The sequence below is a fragment of the Anolis sagrei genome, chromosome Y (genome assembly GCF_037176765.1).
Source record: "Anolis sagrei isolate rAnoSag1 chromosome Y, rAnoSag1.mat, whole genome shotgun sequence".
In the NCBI taxonomy this organism is placed as follows: domain Eukaryota; kingdom Metazoa; phylum Chordata; class Lepidosauria; order Squamata; family Dactyloidae; genus Anolis; species Anolis sagrei.
The window spans coordinates 16,227,167-16,253,909 of record NC_090035.1 but is presented as its reverse complement, the minus strand read 5'-3'; the positions used below and the strand labels follow the sequence as shown (position 1 = coordinate 16,253,909).

General features: G+C 41.6%; 1 protein-coding gene across 1 annotated transcript in view; it reads right to left on the bottom strand.

Moving 5' to 3' along the window:
• LOC137095428 (dynein axonemal heavy chain 3-like) overlaps positions 1-26,743 on the bottom strand; it is a 104,220-nt gene that overhangs the window by 59,389 nt on the left and 18,088 nt on the right. The window contains exons 9-24 of the mRNA XM_067462092.1: positions 25,343-25,521; positions 24,312-24,496; positions 22,466-22,589; positions 22,164-22,317; positions 19,650-19,794; positions 17,709-17,920; positions 15,834-15,925; positions 14,073-14,187; positions 12,644-12,760; positions 10,915-11,094; positions 10,609-10,745; positions 8,733-8,934; positions 7,416-7,508; positions 5,499-5,609; positions 4,415-4,529; positions 2,047-2,245 (exon numbers count right to left, since the gene is read on the bottom strand). Coding sequence (XP_067318193.1) covers positions 2,047-2,245; positions 4,415-4,529; positions 5,499-5,609; positions 7,416-7,508; positions 8,733-8,934; positions 10,609-10,745; positions 10,915-11,094; positions 12,644-12,760; positions 14,073-14,187; positions 15,834-15,925; positions 17,709-17,920; positions 19,650-19,794; positions 22,164-22,317; positions 22,466-22,589; positions 24,312-24,496; positions 25,343-25,521 — 2,360 coding nt within the window. The remainder of the gene's footprint in view (positions 1-2,046; positions 2,246-4,414; positions 4,530-5,498; positions 5,610-7,415; positions 7,509-8,732; positions 8,935-10,608; positions 10,746-10,914; positions 11,095-12,643; positions 12,761-14,072; positions 14,188-15,833; positions 15,926-17,708; positions 17,921-19,649; positions 19,795-22,163; positions 22,318-22,465; positions 22,590-24,311; positions 24,497-25,342; positions 25,522-26,743) is intronic.

Genomic DNA, 26,743 nt, shown 5'->3' with positions numbered 1-26,743 from the left:
GGCTTTGACTTCCTCTGAAGTTGAGATAATGTGTCTTGTCAAATATCATCTAGGGCAGGCATGGGCAAACTTGGGCTCTCTGAGTGTTTTGGACTTCAACTCCCACCATTCCTAGCAGCCTCAGGCCCTTTCCTTTTCCCCCTCAGTTGCTTAAGCGGCTGAGGGGGAAAAGGAAGGGGCCTGAGGCTGCTAGGAATGGTGGGAGCTGAAGTCCAAAACACCTGGAGAACTCAAGTTTGCCCATATCTGATCTAGAGGTTTCAGACTCTGGTCTCCAAGGTCAAAGTCCAATGTGCAAACCACCATACCATGCTGGCTCTCTTATTAGTAACATTTACATCTATTTCTCCTCCAATGAGCTCAAGATCCTCTTTCTCTCCCACTTTATGCTTAGAACAGTTATGTGAAGTAAGCAAACTGAGGGAGACACAGAGAACAAATTTGGGCATTCAACCAGAAAGAACATCCATTTCCACTGTGACTGTAATACCAGGATTCTCAAAAAGCACTGGTTCACTCTCTTTTGGAGTTACAGCCCCTTATCTATTCAACTTGGTGAACAGAGGCACCAGGTTAAGAGAGCCAGCTCTAAACCAAACAAGCAATCTGTTCCCTGGGATTTGTCCATGGTCCTGGAAGAAGTTCTACTGACTTCCCATGAGTCTAGATTTTCTAAAATTGGCAAAATCTGGGTTGCTGTGAGTGTTCCAAGCTGTATGGCCATGTTCCAGAAGCATTCTCTCCTGATGCTTCACCCTCATTTATGGCAGGCATCCTAAGATGTTGTGAGGTCTGTTGAAAATTAAGCAAGGAACTTAATGTATTCACTCTCTCTGTCCCTCTTATTTGTCTCTCCTTCTCTTCTTTTTTCTTTCTTTCTTTTTTTCCTCTCTCTTAAACTGGGTGGCAATAGTCTCTCAACTTTCTATTGTATACACACTATATATTTTATTTTATTTCATCTAATCAAATTTTGAAATACCTTGTTTATATACCCCCATCACATCCCACCAACAAAATATTAATAAAAAAAAAGAAAATTAGACAAATGGGGTTTATATATCTTTGGAATGTCCAGGGTGAGAGAAAGAACTCTTGTCTGTTGGAGGCTTGTGTGAATGTTACAATTGGCCACCTTGATTAGCACTGAATAGCCTTGCAGCTTCAAGGCCTGGCTGCTTCCTGCCTGGAGGAATCCTTTGTTGGGAGGTGATTAGCTGACCCTGATTGTTTCCTGTCTGGAATTCAAGATGGCCAGTTGTGACATTCATTACCTTAAGCAGACAAGAGTTCTTTCTCCCACCATGGACAATCCACAGGTATATAAACCCCACTTGCCTAGTTTCCAACATACCTCTCAACCTCTGGGAATGTATGCCACAGATGTGGGTGAAACATTAGGAGAGAATGCTTCTGGAACATGGCCAGACAGCCCGGAAAACTTACTGCAATGCAGTGATTCCGGCCATGAAAGCTTTTGACAATACACTGGAAAAATTCTTTCTGTGTCTTCCCCTTTTCTCCTACTCCAAACTACCTGCCAGATTAGTGCACCCTCTGTGCATAAAGCTTTACTTTGTCTTGACAAGAGCAAAGTGCATCACAGAAACAGAAGGGAAGGAAAAGTATAAGAGGTCAAGTCTTTCTGTGATACAGTCTCATCATCTGAGCAGGAAAACAGCTCATGGCTCACCATAAAAAGACAGAAGGAATGGAGAAGAAAAATAAATGCAGGAGCATCATGAAGACTAAGTGTTGAACTGTTATGAATATAAATCCACTTATTCCCACTGACTATCACTATTGGTTATGTAAGATAAGGCTGAGGTGAATTATAATCCAGCAATAACTAGAAGATTCAGAAAAATAAATTGCAACTTTAATATTTCATGTGAACATGCCCTTCATCATGGTGATATAACAGTTCCAAGTCTGATTTTTGGGTGACATGTTCTTCTCTGGATCTGGGTTGCATTCTCTCCAACCTTTAGTCCTGCATATGTATGATCCTGTGGAAAGTGGGGAAATGGGTGGGAGGCATTTTACCTGTAGCATCGGTCTGTCAGTGGTGTTATCACCAAACGCAGGGAATTGCCAAGGTATTCATAGCCATATCTGGCTTCGGTAGTAATCATTCGGACCATCACTTCGCCATCTTCCCAGTAATATCTCAGTTGAGAAATCCACTGGAAATCATTCAGATCTGAAATCTGGTCTTCAGCCAGTTTTGCAACTACGTCACGTGCTGTAGAATCAGAGATACTTCATCAAACACATTCTATGTATGAGGTCAAAGAAGAATCCCAAAGCAACCAAAGGACATTGGGTGCAAAGTTGTGAGTCAAAATGCAGGGTCAATTAATTGGTATATTTTACAAGGCAACAAGTAAAACAAGCCAAATTAATGACAGATAGAGGAAAATGAAGAGAACCCAAGCCCAATTCTCATATATAAACTGTATTCAGATTCTCCAAGTCACTTTGGTGTGAGAGAATCAGCCGTCTATGAAAACTTTGCCCAGAGAGTTTCATCTATGCTGATGATTATTTTCTTGTTGTGCAATTAAATCCTACCTCATTCCCGAAGCCCCTCCCTGATATTTTACATTGCGCTATCTCCTAGTGTTTTCAAATTTTGATCCTTGAATTTGGCCCTGCCCATGGTGATCATTTTTAATGTTGTAATGTTTTGATTTTACATTGTTGTGACACTTATATACATTAGTTTTGTATTTTAGGCTATTTTATTTTTTGATTTTCTGTTGTCTTTTGTGTTATATTGTATATATTGTATTGATGGGCATGGCCTCATGTAAGCCGCCCCAAGTTCCCCTGGGGAGATGGTAGCGGGGTATAAATAAAGTATTATTATTATTATTATTGTTATTATTATTATTATTGTTATTATTATTATTATTATTATTATTATTATTATGCCATCACCGCTCAAGCAGAAAGCTTTGAGATGGTTGAACAGAAGCTCTGCGAAGATCTAGGTGCTCTTCCTGCCTATTACAGGAAAAACCAGCTGAATCCTAATCAATCTAAAATGCAAGCATGTGCTTTTCACCTTAAGAACAGACAAGCATCTCGAGGTCTGAGGTTTATCAGGGAAGGAATCCCACTGGAGCATTGCAGCACACCCAAATACCACTGACCACCTGCTGCAATGCAACCTGAGCCCTGCCACATGCACAATGGAGGACCTTCTTGCGGCAACACCAGAGGCACTCCAAGTGGCCAGATACTGGTCAAAGGACATTTAATCCACTACCAAGCTTGCAAACTTTGTGTTTTGTCTGTTTGTTTGTTTTCTTAAAATGTAATACAAATGTCTGGTTGCTCCTGACACGATAAATAAAACTATGGACCGTGCTCTGGACCGTGCTCTGGCATACAAGAATCACTGCTTAAATATCAAGTGAAAAGTGGGAGCGAGAAATAATATCATAAGAAAGGATCAGAACCAGAAACAGTGAAGACATCTGCCCTTGTGAAATACATCTCACCACATTAAAACAGTGGATGTGGCTCTTAATGAGACATGCCGCATTATCACAGGATGTCTACGCCCACACCACTGGAGAAATTATACTGTTTCGCTGGTTTTACACCACCTGACATCAGTCAGGAAGTAGCAGTCAGCAATGAAAGGACCAAAGCATTGACATCTCTGGCCCATCCTTTGTTCAGATATGAGCCAAATTACCAATGTCTTAAATCAAGAAATAGCTTCCTAAGATGTACAGAGATAATCAGAATAACACCACAGCAAGCGAGAGTCCAAAAGTGGCAGGCTAAAACCCGGAACCTCAATCAGTGGTTGAGACCGGACGAGAAACTCCCCCCTGGGCACACAGAGGGCTGGGCAACCTGGAAGGCGCTGAACAGGCTGCACTCTGGCACCATGAGATGCAGAGCCAATCTTAAGGAAAGGGGCCACAAAGTAGAGTCCACAACATGAACGTGTGGAGAAGAGCAAACCACATACCACTTACTACAATGCAGTCTGAGCCCTGCCACATGCACAATGGAGGACCTTCTTATGGCCACACAAGAGCCACTCCAAGTGGCCAGCTTCAGATCAAGGAAAACTAGTAGAATGCCAATTTTTAACTTTGTGTGTGGTTTTTAAATATGTTATGACTCTACCTCCAATTTGCTTCTGACACGATAAATAAATAAATTCAGATTCTCCAATGATGTCAACAGACAGGCTGAACAGGTGATGAAGCTCAAAGCAGTTTCAGAAACATTACAGATAGGTAGGGCCTCCACCTTTGAATACTCATTCCACCTCACATCTTAATCCATGCCTTATCCCATAAGCTCAACACAGTGTCAACTCCTTATTTCATCATACAATGCCTCTCCTGCTGGTGTTGATTCCTCCCCAGCCTTTCCTTCTATTTACCATGGACATCGATGACTGTGAGGGCTCCCAGGGTCAACCGGGCTCCGCCTGACAGCTTTCCTCTCACTAGTTCAACAATTTCTGCAATTTGCTTGTTGCTTTTCTTCAAAAATACCTGTAATAAAAATAGAAGGGAAGAATTGGCAAAGGGAGGAGGATTAATATAATACTGTACATCACTTGGTTAGAGGATTACGACTCATTAATATAAATATCACAGAATTCATGTAGCTCTCACCCAGTCATAACTAAACATTATGTATTCATTTTATGAACATTCATTTTTTAGTAAAGGGATCTGGGAAATGTTACTTTTTGGACCACGTTTCTCAGAATCTTCCAAATGAATGGCCAGTGGCATGCCAGCTTGGGGATTCTTGGCAATGCAATCCAAAAGATGCCTTTCCCAAGCAATGAATTATGAAGAAGATTGTTCACTTGCCAGCTCACAGGCATATTAATACAAATATCTTGTTAATTTGTATGCTGAACTTGGATTATACACTCCCATATGGTGTATTCATCAGGAAACCATGTTTGTAATTATGTGCTTCATTGTTTAGGAAAGTAGCTAACTACTAGCATCAAGCTCTGTTAAATGTACTGGAATTAATGTCAAATATCATTTATTCCCTTGGGGGCTCAATGGTGCAACAGGTTAAACCACTAAGCTGCAAAACTTGCTGATCAGAAGGCTGGCAGTTGGAATCCATGAACAGGGTGAGCTCCCATTGTTAGCCCCAGCTTCTGCCAACCTAGCAACTTGAAAACAGGATGAGCTCCCGTTGTTAGCCCCAGCTTCTGCCAACCTAGCAGCGCGAAAACATGCAAATATGAGTAGATTTGCTTTGGTGGGAAGGTAACTGTGCTCCATGCAGTTATGCTGGCCATATGACCTAGGAGGTGACTACGGACAACGCTGGCTCTTCGGCTTAGAAATGGAGATGATCTCCAACCTCCAGCGTTGGACATGACTGGACTTAATGTCAAGGGGAAACCTTTACCTTTGCTATCATTTATTCCCATATACACATTATAACAGTAAATAATATAGTTTAGTTTTATTCATTTTTTTAAGTCTTACAGGTAAGGTTCTTTCTTGTATGGCTTCTGACACTTCTTTTGTCCAGAAGATTGATGACACACAGATAACAATTTGTCCTGGCCATTGCAATACCCATTGATTTCGAGGAACCTTTGAACAAATAAACAAATATCAACAAAAAAATCCAAAATACAAGTATAGTATATGCCTGGGACACTATTCCTAGCCCAACACACAACAGATGTGTTGCCACTTTGCCCCATATTCAAAATATGATTGAAAAACATGTTTCTCAAGCATCAGGATGTCTCAGCAATGAGAATTCTAGGGAATCTCCACAGTGAAGTACTTAATGTATGAACATTGCATGTGGATTTATCTGCACAGAAAACAAACTGTGTTCTCTGTTAATAGCCAGACTAATAGACATATTGGATAGAGGATTTTAAAAGATATATTCCATAATAGTAAATTAGCCTAGATATAAGTATTGTGGACTGGATACATGTCTCTGCATTTAAAAGACTGACTCAACTGGCATAAAACAGTTTTTTTAGAAGGCAATTTGCACTTCTATCAATCAGAGGAAACCCAAGAAGCTGGTGAATAATACAGGGCAGCATGCCTTTATTACAGTCAACAAATGGTAAGGCAAAACAATAGTTATATCAGGGGCGGCTCAACCCATTATGCAAAATTAGCATTTGCAGTATAGTTGATTTTGCCCAGGGGCGCTCTTGAGGCGCTCTTGGGGGAAAATAGACCTTGACATATGCAAGTTGTAGTTACTGGGATGTATAGTTCACCTACAATCAAAGAGCATTCTGAACTCCACCAATGATGGAACTGAACCAAATATAGCACACAGAACTCCCACGACAAACAGAAAATATATATCAGTGATTGATTTGGGGGGGGGGGGGGGAGAGATACTGTTTGCTTACCGTTGAAAATTACCTAGGGCTGTTTCTGAGTTATATACATCTTAAACATATGTCTACACGTGGGCCGGGCTTTAACACAGCAATAAAACACCTGCTGCAGTAAATTTTGCCAACCAAAAGGTTGACAGTTTGAAACCTAGTCAGGGTGAGCTCCTGGCCTTCAGCCCAACTTCTGCCTATCTAGCAGATTCGAAAACAGCAGTATGAGAAGATATATAGGTACCACTTAAGCGGGGAGGTATTCAAGACACCCATAAGGAAATGCCAGAAAAATGCCTGCAATTCAATCAAGGAGGAAGTTTACAAACAAAGCTCTTTGGCAGGGAAGATGGGGCGACAGCACCCCCACTCCACCGTTGCCAGAACTGAGCACAAGTCTCCAAGATGCCGAAGATGAGAAAGCCTATATATACCTCTATCTATGTACAATTGTCTGTCTAGTCAGTATATAACAGCATTGAATGTTTGTCGTATATGTGTTCTGTGATCTGCTCTGAGTCCCCTTTGGGGTGAGAAGGGCAGAATATAAACACTGCAAATAAATAAAAAAATGTGTGTATACACTATATTGGGAAACAAAACAAGCCATGCAGGGAAGGAACAAAGGAAATAATGAAAAGGATTGAAAGACATTGCAGAAATGACTTACTAAAACATGTTTAAAATTGAATACAATCTTAAATATGGTGAATAAAAATTATTCACCATATTTATGGTTATTAAGACTTATTCACCATATTTATAATGGTGAATAAGAATCACAAGCATATTGAAAGCGGGACTGTCAGGAGTGGCATGTTTAAAAGCCAAAGTACTTATATAAATAAGATTCCTAGCTGTTGTTTTCCCTCTCAATCATGCATTGCTTAATTTACAAGTATGCGCAGTTCTAAACTGGGCAATTTAAAATGAATGTACAGTATTTGCATTCCAGCCACATTAATCGGATTGAGTTCATGAGTCCAAGACTTCACTAGATCATTACAAGGTATCTCTGTGTATGTTTTGTTACCTCATTGTATCCTTCAATGCCCTTTGATATAACATGTCTAATGCTGCTCAACATCATTTCTTCTACTTGTGACAGCCATTTCTCAACCATGCCCTAAAAAAGTGAAAATGAGCAATTATTGGGACCATATAGTAGCTGATGGATGGACCATATAGTAAGCAAGATGGATGGATGGCATCCTTGAAGTGACTGGACTGACCTTGAAGGAGCTGGGGGTGGTGACGGCCGACAGGGAGCTCTGGCGTGGGCTGGTCCATGAGGTCACGAAGAGTCGGAGACAACTGAACGAATTAACAACAACAACATAGTAGCTGAGGAATATTCAGAGTAAGAAAAGAAACATCTTAGCATTGTAAGGAAACCATGAAGATTTGTCTTTTATTACCCCATACACTGTAAATGTATTGAACCTACTGCCTTTACATGTTATATGCCATTTCCTCTGCTGCTTTTCAATTTCGCATCAAAAAATAAAATAGAATCATCAATCAAACTTCAGGAGCATTTCCTCAAAAGCCTATTTGAAGTTCTGCTGACTTCCATTGACTGGCAAATTCCTTTCTGTGTCTTCCTCTTTCCTCCTACTCCAGATTACCTGCCAGGTTATTGCACTCTGTGCACAAAGCTTTACTTTGCCTTGACAAGAGCAAAGCTGCACAAGAGAAACACAAAGGGAGGAAAAAGCATAAGAGGTCAAGTCTTTCTGTGGTTCCTCCCTGAGTCCCCTCGGGGAGATAGGGCAGAATATAAATAAAGTATTATTATTATTATTTGAAACACAACAATATTAGTCAACAGCAAACAAGATCACTATGCTGGTTGTTGTATTGGATCACATGTTGGACACTTCCCAAGTGTCTAGGACTCTATGAGGATTTCAAGATCAAACTGCAAAGATTCTGGCACAAGCCAGTCAAGGTGGTCCCAGTGGTGATCAGCACACTGGGTGCAGTGCCTAAAAACCTTGGCCTGCACTTAAACACAATCTGTGCTGACAAAATTACTATCTGTCAGCTGCAAAAGGCCAGCCTACTGGAATCTGCACAAAATTATTATTATTATTATTATTATTATTATTATTGACACAAAAACACAGTATGTCACACCAAACGTGATATATATGCTGGATTTCGTATAAGTATATATCTCATTTGCTGTGACATACTGCGTTTTTTGTGTCAGTAAAATAATAATAATAATAATATAAATAAATAATAAAATAGAATCATCAATCATACTTTTATTATTGTATTATTATTATTAATATTACTGTGGATTATAGTAATGAGATTGTGAAGAAAAATATAGAACAATTACTTTAGCATGTGCTGGGAAGATTTTCTTAATAAAAGGAACAACTTCTTTCTCAGAGCTGATCATGCCTGTGATCTCCAAGTCCTCTGTAAATTCTAGTTTTGCAATGCCTTCAAAGCACTTTTTCAAGTGTGGCTGGACGCGGAGAGGATCTTTGGTTTCAGACAGAATCTCCAGCAACTCATCATTAGAAAGGAAGAAGAATCTGTTAAAAAGTACATACATTTATTTTTAAATCGGAATAACCAGCACATGGCTATTTTGTGTCAAAATAAGTATAAAACGGATAAAGGAAGTGCAAGCGGCTAAATAATTTTAGACCAAAAACAGGCAGCAACAACTGCATTGACTGCAGCTTTAAATGGTTCTTCCTGTGAGCATGAGGCAAGGCATTGTGGCCAAGCATACAGATGCAGAGTTGTTTGGTCTGCTCCACAATCACACAAGGTGGAGGATTCTTTTAGGTAGTGCCATTTTGTCAGGTTGTCTTTTGATCTGCCCACTCCACTTCTAAGTCTGTTGAGGGACTTCCAAGTTGCCCATTCTTGGTTTGCCGCTGGAGGCAGACCCCCGTGGGGGGCCATCCTGTTGGGATTTCCTGATTTAGCTGCCCGGTGAGATACTCTTTCTGTTGCTGGGGGGGGGGGCATTAAGAGGAATGGTGGTTCTCATGAAACTTTCCCTTGATTTGAGTCTACTGGGAGGAGGCTGATAGCCATGCAGTGGGTGGCTTTCACAGTGTTCATCCTTATTTCTCTCACAGTTAGCAAATTCCCATTACACAACGGAGGGGGGGGGGTGTCAGCTAGCTTATAGAGTCTATCAACAGGTGTAGGTTTGAGACATCCTGTGATTATTCTGCATGTTTCATTCAGTGGTATATTCACCTGCTTCGCATGGGCAGACTTGTGCCAAACAGGCCAGGCATACTCAGCAGTTGAGTAAGACAAGGCACAAGGAGTAAGATGAACTCATCACAGCAAATGAATGAGAGGGATCTCTAAGAATGACAAATTGAGCATCTCTTATCCAAAATTCCAACAACCTGGGCTGAGATAATAGCACCTTTGCTTTCTGATGGTTCAATATGTACACATTTTTTACATGATGTGAAATTAATTTCAGGCTGTATTTTGAGGAGTGTATGAAATGGAAATATAATCTGTGTTTAGACATGAGTCCCACCTCAAAGATATCTATATCTATATGATGTGTACGAAAATTTTTCAAAATCCCCAAAAATTCAAGACGCTGCTGGTTCTAAGCATTTCAGGCAGGGGAGGCTGAGTCTATATCTTCATAAAGGATAATTACACCTTATATCAGGCATGGGCAAACTTGGGCCCTCCAGGTGTTTTGGACTTCAACTCCCACAATTCCTAACAGTCTCAGGCGCCTTCCTTTCCTCCTCAGCCACTTAAGTTTAAGCAGCTGAGGGTGGGAAAGGAAAGGGCCTGAGGCTGTTAGGAATTGTGGGAGTTGAAGTCCAAAACACTTGGAGGGCCCAAGTTTACCCATGTCTGGTATAGATAGACAGAGCTTAGAAATAGGAGGTGGTCTTTGGTCACACCCAGAAGGTCTCTTTTTATGTTCTTCTGTAAAGTTGGTCAGTTCTTTTAACATCTGTAGACAGTTCCCCATGCAGCAGACCAGTAGTTCTCAACCTGTGGGTACCCAGATGTTTTGGCCTTCAATTCCCAGAAATCGTAACAGCAGGTAAACTGGCTGGGATTTCTGGTAGTTGTAGACCAAAATACCTGGGGACCCACAGGTTGAGAACCACTGCACCAAACTGTACTGTATGCATCCTGTGGCTTAACAAGTCACTATTTTAAATTGATTTTAATTTACACAAACTGGGACTTGTCGATGAGCCTACCTTGGAAAAAATAATCTTTTCTTTTCCAAGTATGTATTCAGACCCTTCTGGATATCTTCCAAAAGAAGATTTGCTTCCTGAAGTCTCTCCAGCATTTTCGGCTGTTCGGTAGCAATCAGGACTCTGGTGTCTTTCACCTGTTATTTTGGAAATGAACAATAGTACTGATAAAATGCAATTTCAATATCATTCTGCAGAACATGTTGAACAGGGATTGGCAAACTAAAAGACGTTTTAAAGAAGGTTCAAACTTTGTGAAGGTAGTACTCCTGCTAGTATTGAATTAAATAAGAATGAAATACTTACTGCTTGCACCATGATGTCTTTCCAATAAGTATCCACTATCCCAAACTTCCTCCCCTCCTCTGGCATCTGAGCAATGATGTCCTCCGAACTAAAGATGGGCTCCAGGTAAAGCCACGTTGCCTGGCATTTCAACCAGTTGTCTAAAATCTCTTGCATCGTGACAAGCTTGTCTTCCCACCTCTGTGGAGAAAGTATTCCAAATGCAGGCCTCCAGGAAAAACCAATTTCAAATTCCCACTCAGAGACGAAAGGCACAGTTAAAAGGAATGGGTTGTTTTCTCTCTTTTTTTCCCCCAAATTGTCGCACAAGAACATTTACAAAATTGCACAATATGGTAACAAAAGGAAGCAAACAAAAACAGGCTTGCTTTATGGAAAGACAAACTTTGACAGGTTTGTTTTGATTTTGTGCCTATCTTTTGTTCCAAGGAATTCAACAGCTTGCAGTTTAGAAGTTGCTGATAACAACAACTTTACATCCTTTATAATGTTCATATAGGTACTGTATGTAAACATCCTAGCCAGGCTGAAAGCTCGGCTAGACTGGCATATAGTCCATAAACCAGGCATAGGCAAACTTGGGCTCTCCAGGTGTTTTGGACTTCAACTCCCACCATTCCTAACAGCCTCAGGCCCCTTCCTTTCCCCCCACAGCAACTTAAGCAGCTGAGGAGGGAAAGGAAAGGGCCCGAGGCTGTTAGGAATTGTGGGAGTTGAAGTCCAAAACTTGGAGGGCCCACGTTTGCACATACTTGCTATAAACAGTTGAATAAACTGAAGAACCAATGTCCAGTATCTTCTGGTGTTATCATTCTAGTATAACTAGAGCACCATACTGAATATGTATATTCTGAAATAAACTGTATTTATTTCAACCCATATTCATGGGTTCAAAACAATCTTAACAAATTAGAGAGAAGAGCCAAAACTAACAAAATGAAGTTCTGCAGGGACGAATGCAAGTTACTCCACTTAAGCAGAAAAAAAAATGAAATGCAACAATACGGAATGGGGAAACGATACCTGGCTTGATAGCAGTATATGTGAAAAAGATCTTGGAGTCCTCGTGGGGAACAAGTTAAACATGAGCTAACAAAAAAGCCAATGGGATTTTGGCCTGCATAAATAGGAGTCTAGTGTCTAGATCAAGGAAAGTCATGCTACCCATGCTCTATTCTGCCTTGGTCAGACCACACCTGGAATCACACTGGGTCCAATTCTGGGCACTGCAATTGAAGGGAGATGTTGAGAAGCTGGAATGTGTCCAGAGGAGGGTGACTCAAAGGATCACAGGTCTGGAGAACAAGCCCTATGAGGAGCAGTTTAAAGAGCTGGGCATTTTTAGCCCGCAGAAGAGAAGGCTGAGAGGAGACATGATGAGGACCATGAATAAAGATGTGGGAGGAAGTCATAGGGAGGAGGGAGTAAGCTTGTTTTCTGCTACCCTGGAGACTAGGACACAATGAGACAATGGCTTCAAACTTCAGGAAAGGAGATTCTACTTGAACATTAGGAAGAACTTCCTAGCTGTGAGAGCTGTTCAGCAGTGCAACTCTCTGCCCCGGAGTGTGGTGGAGGCTCCTTCTTTGGAGGCTTTTAAACAAAGGCTGGATTTCCATCTGTCGAGGGTGCTTTGAATGTGATTGGGGAGTTTTTAAAAAGCTAGGCTATGGTGGTAGTATATCAACATAGTAGATTTTTAAGCCAGGCAAGTCCTGGTTCTTCTTACCCGACACTCTGTTTCTATTGGTTTGATGAATGGAGAACCACACATGGTCTGGGTCTTGACAATGTGATCGTCAAGCAGAAGCTGGATGTCATCAATTGCTGAGAGAATACTGGTGTCCTGTAAAGAAGTCATAGCTGGCTAAGCAAAGGGATCAACACCCATTGCTTTCCTCTTAAAACACTAGGAGTCATTTTCTTCTTTCATATTATAATCAAAGATATTAATCACAATCTCCATTCTAAGAGTGCGGACACATATGATACCATAAAATGTGTATATATAAAAGCACACAACAACAACAGTTAGCAAGCTTGGCTTGCAACAATGCAAGACCAATCTTAAAAAGGCCGAACAGTAAATGAGAATTCAGAATGATGTCTTGGATAGAAGCTCTGCACTCCACACTGAAATACTGACTGATATGTGTTTATAATATCTGAAATAAACAAAACTTCTGAAAAAAATTAATTTAAAACTAGTGGCCACCTTTGGATCTTGTGGCATTAAATTCAATATGTTAATGAAATGTGCCAAGCGATCACGGGCTTCTTGCTTTTTTTTGACCAAAATCCAACAATATAGTTCAATGTGTTGTTGAAGGCTTTCACGGCCAGAATCACTGGATTGTTCTGAGTTTTTCGGGCTGTATGGCCACATTCCAGAAGCATTCTCTCCTGACGTTTCACCCACATCTATAGCAGGCATCCTCAGAGGTTGTGAGGTCTGTTGGAAACTAGACAAGTGGGGTTTATTTATAAATCTATGGAATATCCAGGGTGGGAGAAAGAACTCTTGTCTATTGGAAGCAAGTGTGAATGTTGCAATTGGCCACCTTTGATTAGCATTGAATAGCTAATAGCCAGGAGATAATGCTTTTGGAACATGGCCATATAGCCCGGAAAACTCACAGCAACCCAATATAGTTCAATGTTCAATGATAATTCCTGGGTTGTTGTAGGTTTTCTGGGATATATGGTCATGTTCTAGAGGCATTTTCTCCTGACGTTTCACCTGCATCTATGGCAAGCATCCTCAGAGGTAGTGAGGATGCTTGGCATAGATGCAGGTGAAACATCAAGAGAAAATGCCTCTAGAACATGGCCATATAGCACGGAAAACCTACAACAACCCAGTGATTCCGGCCATGAAAGCCTTCGACAATACAATGATAATTCCACTGGGATTTTTAAACATTTATAATATTATTTGTTGTTGTATATCTGCCAAGTCATTTCTGACTTATGGCAATCCTGAATATCCCATGAATCTATCACGCCTTTTCCTTTTGTTCAGAGGTGAGTTGCCCTTGCCTTTCTTTGATGCAGAGAGACTGCCCAAGGCCATCCAGGTGGTTTCCGGTGGCCAAGCAAGGATTGGGCCTCTGGTTCAAAACAGAGTTATTAAAAGAGAAGTGGAAGAATGTACTTGCCGTGTCCCTGTATTTTACAAAAGTGAAGCAGATGTTAGCCCATTCCGATTTCATTTTCTCCATGTTTTTCTCTAAGGAATACTCCTTGCTAGCTGCTGCTCCTATGGGCTCTAACCTAGATGTAAATTGAAAATTTGAAAAGTAAGCATAGTACATCACATCTTAAGAGTCCAAAGAAGATCAAATAATTTCAATTTATTTATTTTGAATTATTTATTTATTTACAGTATTTATATTCTGCCCTTCTCACCTCGAAGGGGACTCAGGGTGGATCACAGAACATATATATGTGGGAAACATTCAGTGCCATGATACCCTTACAAGACAGACAATTATACGTAGATAGAGGTATATATAGGCTTATTCCCATCTTCAATATCTTGGAGGCTTGTGCTCAGTTCTGGCCATGGAGGGTGCTATCACTCCATCTCCCTGCCAAAGAGCTTTATTCGTAAACTTCCTTCTTGAGCGAATTGCCAGCATTTGTCTGGCATTCTTCTACCATGCAGGTAGACACCATTCAATACCTCCCAACATATGGCCATCCAACCTCATAGACATAGAAATGGGTGCCTTAATACTTCCCCACTTTTAAGTGGTACTTATTTATCTACTCACATTTTGCTTTCAAACTGCTAGGTAAGCAAAAGCTGGGCTAAAGGCCAGGAGCTCACCCTGACCAGGGCTTTGAACTGTCAACTTTTCAATTGAGAAGATTTACTGCAGCTAGTGGTTTAAACTGCTGTACTAGGTGACCCCAGGGGCACAATGGGTTAAAGGAATGCTGGCAGGACCGCTGACTGACAGGTCAGAGGTTTGAATCCAGGGAGGGTGGTTGAGCTCCCTCTGTCAGCTCCAGCTCCCTATGCGGGGACATGAATGAAGCCTCTCACAAGGATGGTAAAACATCAAACATCTGGGTGTCTTCTGGGCAACGTCCTTGCAGACAACCAAATCTCTCACATCAGAAGTGACTTGTAGTTTCTCGTCACTCCTGACATGAAAAAAAACCTGGTTGTGCTAAAGCCTGGCCATTAAAAATTAATGTTTTAAAAGTACAAAACTCTACAGGACACTACTACAGCTCTCTGTTTCATAAGGAAAATTGCAACATTTTGGAACAGGGCTCAGGTACTGAGGGAGATGCATAGTTTCATTTGTAAATTTGGCTGTTATTTTCCACCAAGGTGACTTTGATTTATGACAGTGCTATGAATGAGAGACTGCATGAGTCATGGCCTCCAATAGGTTTAGTACTGGCAGAACCATGAAGGAGTGTCAGGCATCAAATAAGAAAATTCAAGCTATAAACCAGGCATGGGCAAACTTCAGTCCTCCAGGTGTTTTGGATTTCAACTTCCACAATTCCTAACAGCTGGTATGTATGATAAAAGCAGAAAGGACTGCAGGTACCCCACCGATTCCAAGTCTCCTCTCCTCTCTATACATCTGGAAAAGCTGGAAGTGGGCAAAAGCTAGGATCTATTCCACACTTACAAACATCATAAAATATTTAAAGTGAAGAGATGTAAACAGGGTAATTGCCAGGGATATCAGTATTGTGGATTGGTTACAGATAGTTCAAGAGCAAAATAAAGATCTTTCCCGGACAATATCAGACCCTGAAAAATCCCAGCTACGAAGTTTCCTGTTTCTCCTTACAGATGAGCTGTAAACGTTAGGGAAAACTCAAGACAATCACCCCTTTTTGAACATATACAGCAAATATTCCTGAGATGAAAGTTTTGGAGGATTCCTTACTTGTCAATAAATTTTGAAAGTCCGTATTCCAACATATTCATGAGGGACGTTGTTTCATCGGGTCTGATCTCATATCCAACTACATCACTGATCTGAAAATAAAAATGTGGAAAACTATAATATAAAACAGTTTATACAGGGCCAGTCATTCAGCTTTGTATGCTACAAGGATGTAATACGTGTTAAGAAAAGTGTATGAAACATAATAGTTTAAACACAGGATGGAAGGAAGGAAGGAAGGAAGGAAGGAAGGAAGGAAGGAAGGAAGAGGGAGAAGCATTATCAGTATGCAATATACGTTTTCATTATCCCCCATTCCTCCTGAAAGAGAAACTCCATGCTGGACATGGTAAAAAATAATGCCTCATAACCAGCCCTGTTCATACACTTAGACTGAGGAAAATGGATGCAGATTATAAACAATCCATGCTGCCACTAGGGCCTTCTGGATATTCAATGCCACACAAGGAGATGAGTTCCTATGGAAGACCACAAGCTCCTTTTCGTAAGGGGAAAAAAAAGCCCTTATGAATTTTGCATGTTTACTTCCCTACATTCTAGAACAGACATGGAAAAACTTGGGGGCTGCATGCTAGCACACCCTACTAGGAGGAATGGCTGCCCTGTGATGGATGGAAGGAAGGAAGGGAAGAAGGAAGGGAAGAGAAGGAAGGACAGATGAAAGGGAGTGAGGAAGGAATGAAGGAGAAAGAGGGAGAGATGGAAGAAAAGAGGAAAGAGTGAAGGAAGGAAAGACGGAAGGAAGGAAAGAACAAATGGGTGAAAGGGATGGATGGATGGATGGACGAAAGAGTGGGAGGGAATAGAGGGGGAAGGGAGGGAAGAGGAAAGGAAGGAAAGGCAAAAGGGAAGGAAGGAAGGGTGAAAGGGTGGAAGGGAATGGCGGGAGGGAGAAAGAGGGAGAGGGGGGAGGAGGGAGGAAAGAGGAAAGGAAGGAAAGACAAAAGGGAGGGAAGGAGGGAAGAACAAATGGGTGAAAAAGAAGGATGGATGGATGGATGGATGGATGAGTGGGTGGAAGGAAGGAAGGAAGGAAGAAGAGAGAGAGAAGGAAGCATGAAAGAGTGGGAGGGAATAGAGGGAGGGAAGGGAGACAAGAGGGAAGGAAGGAAGGAAGGAAGGAAGGAAGGAAGGAAGGAAGGAAGGAAGAACAAAAGAGTGGAAGGGAAGGAGGAAGGGAGGGAAGAAGGAAGGAAAGAGAGAAGGAAGAAGGGATAGGATAGTGAGAGAAAGGAGGGCATGAGAAAAGAGCCCAAGGGGCCGCATCCGGCCCCCAGGCCTGGATTTGCCCATACCTGGTCTAGAAGCAGTCTGATTGCCAGAGAGGAAAAACAACAGGAAAAATGTAAAACTGTTCAATACAAGAGAAGGAGAGAAACCCAGTTCTCAAGATGAAAACATCTTGGGAAGATGATAAATGAAAGTGCTCACAAGCAGGCCTTTATCTGTTTATACTCTGAACTAGGCAAGCAAGTATCTATTTATTTATTTTTCATTGCTACAGAAATAGCTTGTTTAGAACTGTCTCCATGATCTTTTTATTTGTGGTACTCATCCCCATACAGACTCCAGCTCCCAGAGGACCCTGCCATGATGGTTAGTGATGAGAGGATCTGGGAGTTGTCGTCCAACAACATTTAAAGATCCACAAGTTGGGAATGATTGCATTGAGCCAATTTACCATTCTCACATATTCCGCTCAAGTGCAGTCAGCCTATTTGCTGGCACAAACCCTTGCAAATCAAATTTGTGGGGATATGAGAATATACCTTTCAATCAAAGTGTCTCAAGTACCCTAATATGAAAACAATTCAGAGTACGCAGTCTCTATTGACACTCTTCACCGTTCAGTACCTGCTCCCAGTGTCTATCCTTCATCCCACGGTTGCAGGCAATCGAGAGAACAGGGAGGTGCTGTTTGAATTTGTCAATTTTAAATTTCACATTTTCTGCTAAACGCCGAGGGCCAGGATAGTCCACCAAGGACTTGGTCAACTTGTACATGGTCCTCCACATGTTTGAGACGTCTTCAGTGATTTCTTCAGCATTCAGGTTTACCAAGGGTCCTGCAGGCAGAATCAAAAAAGAAAAGAAGCATGCTGGACATTTCAAAGCACCTCCAGAGATGTATGGGAAGCACAAACTGGAAAAAAAAGCAATTAAATATCACAGGATTATCTTAAATAGCAAAAAGTCCAGTCATAGAATCATAGAATCATAGAATCAAAGAGTTGGAAGAGACCTCATGGGCCATCCAGTCCAACCCCCTGCCAAGAAGCAGGAATACTGCATTCAAATCACCCCTGACAGATGGCCATCCAGCCTCTGTTTAAAAGCTTCCAAAGACTACCTCATGGAAGACTACCTCAGGAGGGTTTTATGCTTTTAACAGCACTGTGGAAACATTTACTTAAAAGGAACAGATACTCTCATGCAACTGGAATAGTATCACAAATCCTTGCTGACAGCTAAAATTGGGAAACCAGCAAAAATCAACTATTAATTCTAGTCAGTATAAAGCAGGCATAGGCAAACTTGGGTGCTCCAGGTGTTTTGTACTTTAACTCCCACAATTCCTAACAGCCTCAGGCCCTTTCCTTTTCTGAAAAGACAAGCAAATATCCTAGAGGTAATCAAGCCTGTATTCTCTCTAGAAGTCAAAGAAAGTAAACTGAAACAATTGGATTTCGGACATATTATGGAAAGACATGATTCACTAGAAAAAGCAATAATGCTCGGTAGGGTAGAAGGCAATAAGAAAAGAGAAAGACTACATGGCCCTGTGTCTGCAAAATCTGACCAGGATGATTTATAAGTCTCTCATTCATAGGTAACTAACTGACAGCAGTAGGACTCATGAGAGGCGCTGCTTTGCAGCTTGTGGTATCTCACCAAATGAAACAACATTCCCATGTGGAAGTAATTTTCTGGCCAGCCACAGCCTAAGTGTAAACCACAGAAATTTAAAATAATTCTTTAATGTTCATGAACATATTGAGCTCATAGAATCATAGAGTTGGAAGAGACCTCATGGGCCATCCAGTCCAAACCCCTGTCAAGAAGCAGGAAAATCACATTCAAAGCACCCCCGCCAGATGACCATCCAGTCTCTGCTTTAAAACCTCCAAAGAAGGAGCCTCCACCACACTCCAGGGCAGAGAGTTCCACTGCTGAACAGCTGCTACAGTTACAAAGTTCTTCCTCATGTTCAGATGGAATCTCCTGCAGTTTGAAGCCATATTTCGGCATCCTAGTCTCTAGGACTGTAGAAAACAAGCTTGCTCCCTCCTCCTTATGACCACCTCCCATATTTATACATAGCCCTCATCATGTTTCCTCTCAGCCCTCTCTTCTGCAAGTTAAACATGCCCAGCCCTTTAAGCTGCTTCTCATAGGGCTTGTTCTCCAGACCCTTGATCATTTTAGTTGCCCTCCTCTGGACACATTCCAGCAAAATCTCCTTTCAATTGTGGTGCCCAGAATTAGACACAGTATTCCAGGTGTGGCCTGACCAAGTCAAAATAGATGGGTAGCACACCTTCCCTGGATCTAGACACTAGATTCCTATTTATGCAGACCAAAATCCCATTGGCTTTTTAAACTGACGCATCACATTGTTGGCTCATGTTTAATCTGTTGTCCATGAGGACTCCAAGATCTTTTTCACACGTAAAAGATCTTGGGAGTCTTCATGAACCGCAAGTTAAACATGAGCCAACAATGCCATTAAGTGATTTGTTCAAGGTGTCCTACAATTTTCCTGAAAATAAGTTATTAACATGAACAAATACGCACCATTCATCCATTCCTCAGACTTCACATGGAAATTATAAGCAGTCACCCAAAGCTGCTCAAATGGTTGTTTTTGAGTGATAATGGTCTGAAGCAGGGGAAATTGACTTTTCTCTCGTTCAAGTAGTTCTTCTTCCTTATTAATAGCCTGTAACAGAGAAGGGCATTATTTCTGTTTTCCAAAAATGATCAATACAACATTGGACAAATCATATAATGTACTTTATGGGAAGGTTTCCAACTTAAGTATGTTCTTGGTAGGCATTCCCTGACCCTGTGGTGAGCTACCACCCAGGGGGCAATAGTCCTCCCTACATCCCTCTAGTGTAGGCATGAGCAAACTTTGGCCTCTAGGTGTTTTGGACTTTAGCTCCCACAATTCCTGGTCTCGGGTCCCTTCTTTTTCTATCTCAGCCGCTTAAGCTCAATGATACTAAATGACACAATGACACTAAATGACCCTTTTCCTTTCTGCTAAATGGCACTAAATGACATTTCCACCGCAGCTGCTTAAGCACAATGACACTAAATGACACTAAATGACACTAAATGACCCCTTCCTTTTCCACCTTAGGCGCTTAAGCACAATGACACTAAATGACACAATGATACTAAATGGCCCCTTCCTTTTCTGCCTCAGCTGCTTAAGCACAATGACACTAAAGCAGGCATGGGCAAACTTCATCCTTCCATGTGTTTTGGACTTCAACTCCCACAATTTCTAAAAGCCTAAGGGGGGAAAGGAAGGGACTGGGGCCAGGAATTGCGGGAGGTGAAGTCCAAAACATCTGGAGGGCCAGAATTTGCCGATACCTGCTCTAGTGAGCCATGCTACTGCATTTCATCACACTGGAAGTGACACGGTATCATTTCCAGTTGCCATTTCGCCTACTATTTACACCCCCCCCCCTTTTTAAGGATTGGAAGAATGGGAAGTAAACAGAAATTGCAGTCAATTTTGAGAATTTAGGGCTGATTTTCAGATCAAAAGCACACAAAGATCATCATGTTTTTTTAAAAAAACTACAGACTTTGGGACTGGAAGGAGTTTATGGGCATTTTCAAGGATTGTACTTTGTGGTCCCACCCTTTGTTAACCCTGCCTTACCCAGAGATGGTAAAGGAATGGTTATCACTGGATTACTTGGAGTCTATACATTCTTAACTTAAAGAATGTGGCGCAGAGCACCAGGACTGTGGCGCAACTGGCTGGGAGTCAGCTGCATTAGATCACTACTGATCGAAAGGTCATGAGTTCAAAGCCAGCCCGGGTCGAAGTGAGCTTCCAACCATTGTGTAGCTTGCTGTCGACCTTTACAGCCTGAAAGACAGTTGCATTTGCCAAGTAGGAAATTTAGGTACCGCTTATAGTGGGGGGCGGGGGGGGGGGAGTATTTAGTCAGATACCAATGGTACAAGTTCTCCCACTTAAAAAGATGAGAGAGGCCTGTAGTTGACATCATACGTAAAACTCAGCTATTTATTTATTTTATTTATTTATTATACAGCCTGGAGGCGACTCAAGTCGGTTTACATTTGGCAATCAATGCCCCACAAGATAAAATTCAGTCAAAAACAATTGCATATAGTATAAACCGTATAAAAACAATAACAATAAACAATTGAAATCATAAAATACAGTTCTCTGCTTCTCATCATTAAAATCCTTTTCCATCGCATCGTCCTGTCATTCCATGAGTCTCAATTAATCAGTTATACTGTGTCTGCAAATGCCTGCCTGACCAGCGAGGTCTTAACTCTCTTTCGATATGTCAGGAGGGAGGGGGTCAATCTAATGTCCCTAGGGAGGGCGTTCTATAGCCGAGGGGCCACTGCTGAGGTCCTGTCTCTCGTTCACGCCAATCGGATCTGGGCACCAGTTCTCTCACACCAGAAGCAACTTGCAGTTATCTCAAGTTGCTTCTGATACAATTAAAAAAATGTATTCACTTTAAATCCAGTTTCTGCCTCCTGCGGAATTCTGGGGTTTGTAGTTTAGTGAGGCCCAGTACCTTCCTGCCTGAGCAGTTAAAAGACCCCTCCCTAAATTACAAGCCCCAGAATTCTGCAGAAGGCAGAAAACTATTTAAAGTGGATCCATGCTCTAGTGAAGGCATGGGCAAACTTCAGCCCTCTAGGTGTTTTGGATTTCAGCTCCCACAATTCCTAACAACCTCTGGCCCCTTCCTTTTCTCCCTCAGCCACTTAAGGAAAGGGCCTGAGGATGTTAGGAATTATGGGAGCTGAAATCTGGAGGGCCCAAATTTGCCCATGGCTGCTCTAGTGTGATGAGGTCCTGTGAGTTGCCTAAGGTCATCCAGTGGGTTTCCACAGCCAAGTGGGGACTCAAATCCTGGTCTCCATAGTTATATTCCACCACTCAAACTGGCAGTTTAGTAAACCAGTTGTACTTTTGTGAGAGAAAGGGGAAAATGTCTCCCTATCTTTTGTTCACCCCATGATAACTGCATAAAATCAAAACAAATCAATTGCAAACCCATCCTTATCCAGACTAACTTCATATTCAGCCAGGGCAAAGTCCAAATTCTTAGATAACTCATTGAATTTTTCCACGTTGTTCTTCATTTCTTCCATGGTCATGACATCTTTCTTTCGGAAACTTTCAACTTCTTTATTGTAGCCTTCCAGGATGCCCTCAAACTCTGAGCATCTGTTGGGATTCAAAAGAAGTAAAACTCACCGTCATGTTAAGGCATGTTTATGAGTTGGAATAAATCATATATATATATATATATATATATATATATATACACGCACGCACGCACACACACACACACACTGAAGATGTTTCATCATACCGTTTGATCAAAGCAAGTTCTGCATGATCCCGTCGATTCATCAGCTGGTTCCTACTGGTTTCAAAAATTATCTCAATCTCATCCGGCCAATGCAGAACAGTACTGTTTAGCTTTATATCATCATCTAGGGTTAAAGAAAAGTTTGTCTTTCACGACCATCTTTAGGACAGAAGTTTAGTGCAATTAGAATTATTTTCACAATTGTATCACCTTCTTCCTCTAAGCAAGTTGGGGCAGTGCACAAAAAGTTATAATCTGGGGATCACAACCAGATACAGTGAAGACATCGGCCCTTGCACTTTGCTACTCTGCTGCTGAACTTGCATGGAAGACATCTCACCACGTTAAAACAGTGGATGTGGCTCTAAATGAGACATGCCGCATTATCACAGGATGTCTACGCCGAACACCACTGGAGAAATTATACTGTTTAGCCAGTATTGCACCCCCTGACAGCCACCAGGAAATAGCAGCCTGCAATGAAAGGAGCAAAGCACAGACATCTCCGGCCCATCCTCTGTTCGGATATCAGCCAAATTGCAATGCCTTGAATCAAGCAATAGCTCCCTAAGATCTACAGAGATATTTGCAGGAAAATCTCAGCAATCAAGAGTCTAGAAGTGGCAGGCTAAAACCCAGAACTTCAATCAGTGGCTGACAGCAGATGAGAGACTCCCTCCTGGGCACATAGAAGACTGGGTGACTTGGAAGGTGCTAAACAGACTGCACTGGCACCACAAGATGCAGAGTTAACCTTAAGAAATGGGGCTACTACATGACATGCGAGTACGGAGAAGAGCAAACCACAGACCACATACTACAATGAAGTCCGAGCCTTGCCACATGCACAATGAAGGACCTTCTTACAGCAGACAACAGAGCCACTCCAAGTGGCCAGCTTCTGGTCAAAGGATATTCAATATAAGGCCAAGTTTTTAAACTTTGTGTTTTTAAAAATACATTACAACTGTACCCTTGGGTCACTCTTGATACGATAAATAAAAAATAAAACCAGATGAGAGACTCCCTCCTGGGCACAAAGAAGACTGGGTGACTTGGAAGGCGCTGAACAGGCTGCACTCTGGCACCACAAGACACAGAGCCAATCTTAAGAAATGAAGTTACAAAGTGCAATCCATGACATCCAAGTACAGAGAAGAACAAACCACAGACCACTTACTACAATGGCCAGGATGGGACAAAGGACTTTTGTCTGCTGGAGCTAGGTGTGAATGTTTCAACTGACTCCAGCAGACAAAAGGCCATTTGTCCCACCCTGGTCATTCCACAGATATATAAACCCATTTTCCTACTTCCAACAGACCTCACTACCTCTGAGGATGCTTGCCATAGATGCAGGCGAAACGTCAGGAGAAAATGCCTCTAGAACATGGCCATATAGCTCAGAAAAACCTACAACAACCCAGTGATTCTGGCCATGAAAGCCTTCGACAATACATTATAACTGTTCCTTCAATTTGCTCCTGACACAATAAATACAGAAATTTCAATTAAAATAGCCTTTCAGAGAAAATATAGCCAAAGCCCTTGTTTCTTTGCCTGAAACCAAATTGAAATTGACAAGGTATTCTCCTTCCCATTGCTTTCAGTGGGAGAGAAATGTCAAACACATAGATTTGCTGAGGAGAAAGGGAGAAAAGGAACTCACTCTGCCTCCTATTAAACTTGAGTAAGCTAGCCAGCAAGGATCTGAAAGTAGCAAATGGCCCCCCACGAGATTCCCCATCCCACCCCACTCTGTAAGCTTTCTTTAACTGGGTGGCCATCCCAATATTTTAATGCCACCCTTTGAATGGACTTTTGCCATAGCTCCATGTGGACATACAAGGAAGGTCAGCATAGTCCAACAAGAACTCCAGTCTGTAGATAGCCTCCTTAATTTCCCGACGCAGTTTAAAAACGGTAACATCGCTGGATTTTTTCAGATAGGCCGTCAGCTCAACAAGCTCTTCGGTGTTCAAAGGCACTTCACACACTCTGTCTGCAATTATGTTGTACTGATTGCAAATGCTACAAACAAAGACAAAAGATGGTTTGTAAATTTTACAGGCATCACAGTATTTGTTTTTGTTTTTGTTTTCTTTCAGCTATATATAAGAGGATCAGAGTGAACTTTTTACTTGTCATGGCTAATCTATCCAGGATAGTCTTCCGTGCAGGCATGAGCCAACTTGGGCCCTCCAGGTGTTTTGAACTGCAACTCCCACAATTCCTAACAGCCTCAGGCCCCTTCTTTTTCACCCTCAGCCACTTAATGTTTTAATTTAGGTTCAAATCAATACAAAAACCGGAGCCCCCGGTGGCGCAGTGGGTTAAACCCCAGTGCTGGCAGGACTGAAGACCAACAGGTCGCAGGTTAGAATCTGGGGAGAGTGCGGATGAGCTCCCTCTGTCAGCTCCAGCTCCCCATGCAGGGACATGAAAGAAGCCTCCCACAAGGATGATAAAACATCAAAAAACATCCGGCCGTCCCCTGGCAATGTCCTTGCAGACAGCCAATTCTCTCACAACAGAAGCAACTTGCAGTTTCTCAAGTCAGACCTGACATGACAAAAAAAAATACAAAAAGCTGTCAAATTACTGCAAGGAAGGAGCCTGAGGCTGTTAGAAATTGTGGGAGTTGAAGTCCCAAACACCTGGCGGGCTGAAGTTTGCCTATGTCTGCCCTAGAGTAATAGCAACTTTGTCACATCTTCCATATGGCAGTCCTTCAGATAGTGAAAGATGGCTGATCTATGTAGACCACTTTGGATTCTGCAGTATTTTGGATTTCAGAATTCCAGATAAGGAATATGCAACTTGTACCAATTTTTCCTCATTTCTAATTAAAGTCATGTTTTTCTTAGTTGAGCATACCTTTGGTTTAACTCCCTGTTTTCCTCTATTTCATATTGTATCAGTCTGTCCTTCAGCCTTTGAGTCCGTTGGCAAAGCAATTCGTTCAGCTTTAATGCATCAAGGCAAAACATGGCCAGAGGAACAGTAACGTGCATGGAGGCTATTTCTTTTTTCAGTTTTGTCAAACCATCGATTTTCTGCAGGAGAACAAAATTACTGTAACAACAACAATAACAATGAAAAGAATTGTGCATGTGTGTATTTGTGTTAGTAGAATAGAGCTGGGCAACGCCTCATGTACACTGCTATATGAAATCTAGATTATTGGCTTTGAACTGGATTATAATATTCTACACTGCCATCTAATTCAGTTCAAAGTAGATAATCTGGATTTTGTATGGCAGTGTAGATGAGATCTAAATGGTGTCCCCCTCCCCGATGAAATCCAATCCAAATGTAGTTATAGGTGCATTGTAAAATAGAAGAGTTTACAAATGTACTTCTTTTCAGATCTGATGCTTTAAGGGAACAGAATTTACAGGGTATTTTCTCCTGCTTTTCACATTCTTATGGTTCTTCTCATCCAGTCACTGTATAAATTCCTATGTTCTTATATCACAGTGTGCCAAAGAAATCAACCATGTTATTGCAGGTAGAGCCATTGGCCCTGCTAGGTAGTCAAATTTGGGGGTCGTAGTTTTAAAAAAAAGTAATATTTTCAAGTTCTGACAACTTGAAATACAAAACATTAACTGGTACATTAACATTTCTGATAGGCAGAAATTAGACTCAACTAATCAAGGCTTTCCACTTGCATTGGCCTCTGCTTAGCTCTCTTGGCACAATTGGTTAAACCCTTGTGAGGGCAGGACTGAAGACCAACAGGTCGGAGGTTCGAATCTGGGTTGAGCACGGATGAGCTGCCTCTGTCAGCTCCAGCTCCCCATGCGGGGACATGAGAGAAGCCTCCCACAAGAATGGTAAAACATCAAAACAATCTCTCACAGCAGAAGTGACTTGCAGTTTCTCAAGTCGCTCCTGACGTGAAAAAAAGCTCTCTTTATTTACTTAAGATATCAGAAATTCAAATACGTGGCACAGTTTTCATTGTATGAAATGTGGAAAACGAACCCCAAATCAAAATTTCCAAGACCTCCAAATTGCTCCAGCCCACAGAGATTTATGCAAGGAGGTCACCAAGGCTGATAACATTTTTTTGTTGTTGTTGCTGGATCAAACAATACTAAATGAGAAAAACACATTTTAAAAAGAAAGGAAGAAATAAAGAAATACAAAAGAAAGGAAGGCAGATTTAAACATAAAAGTGCTCCAACAAAATCATTCCAGATTTCTATTTGTTAATCCAGCCTGAAAGCATTGGTTGAGGGTGCCTCCTTGGAAATATCAATACCAGACATA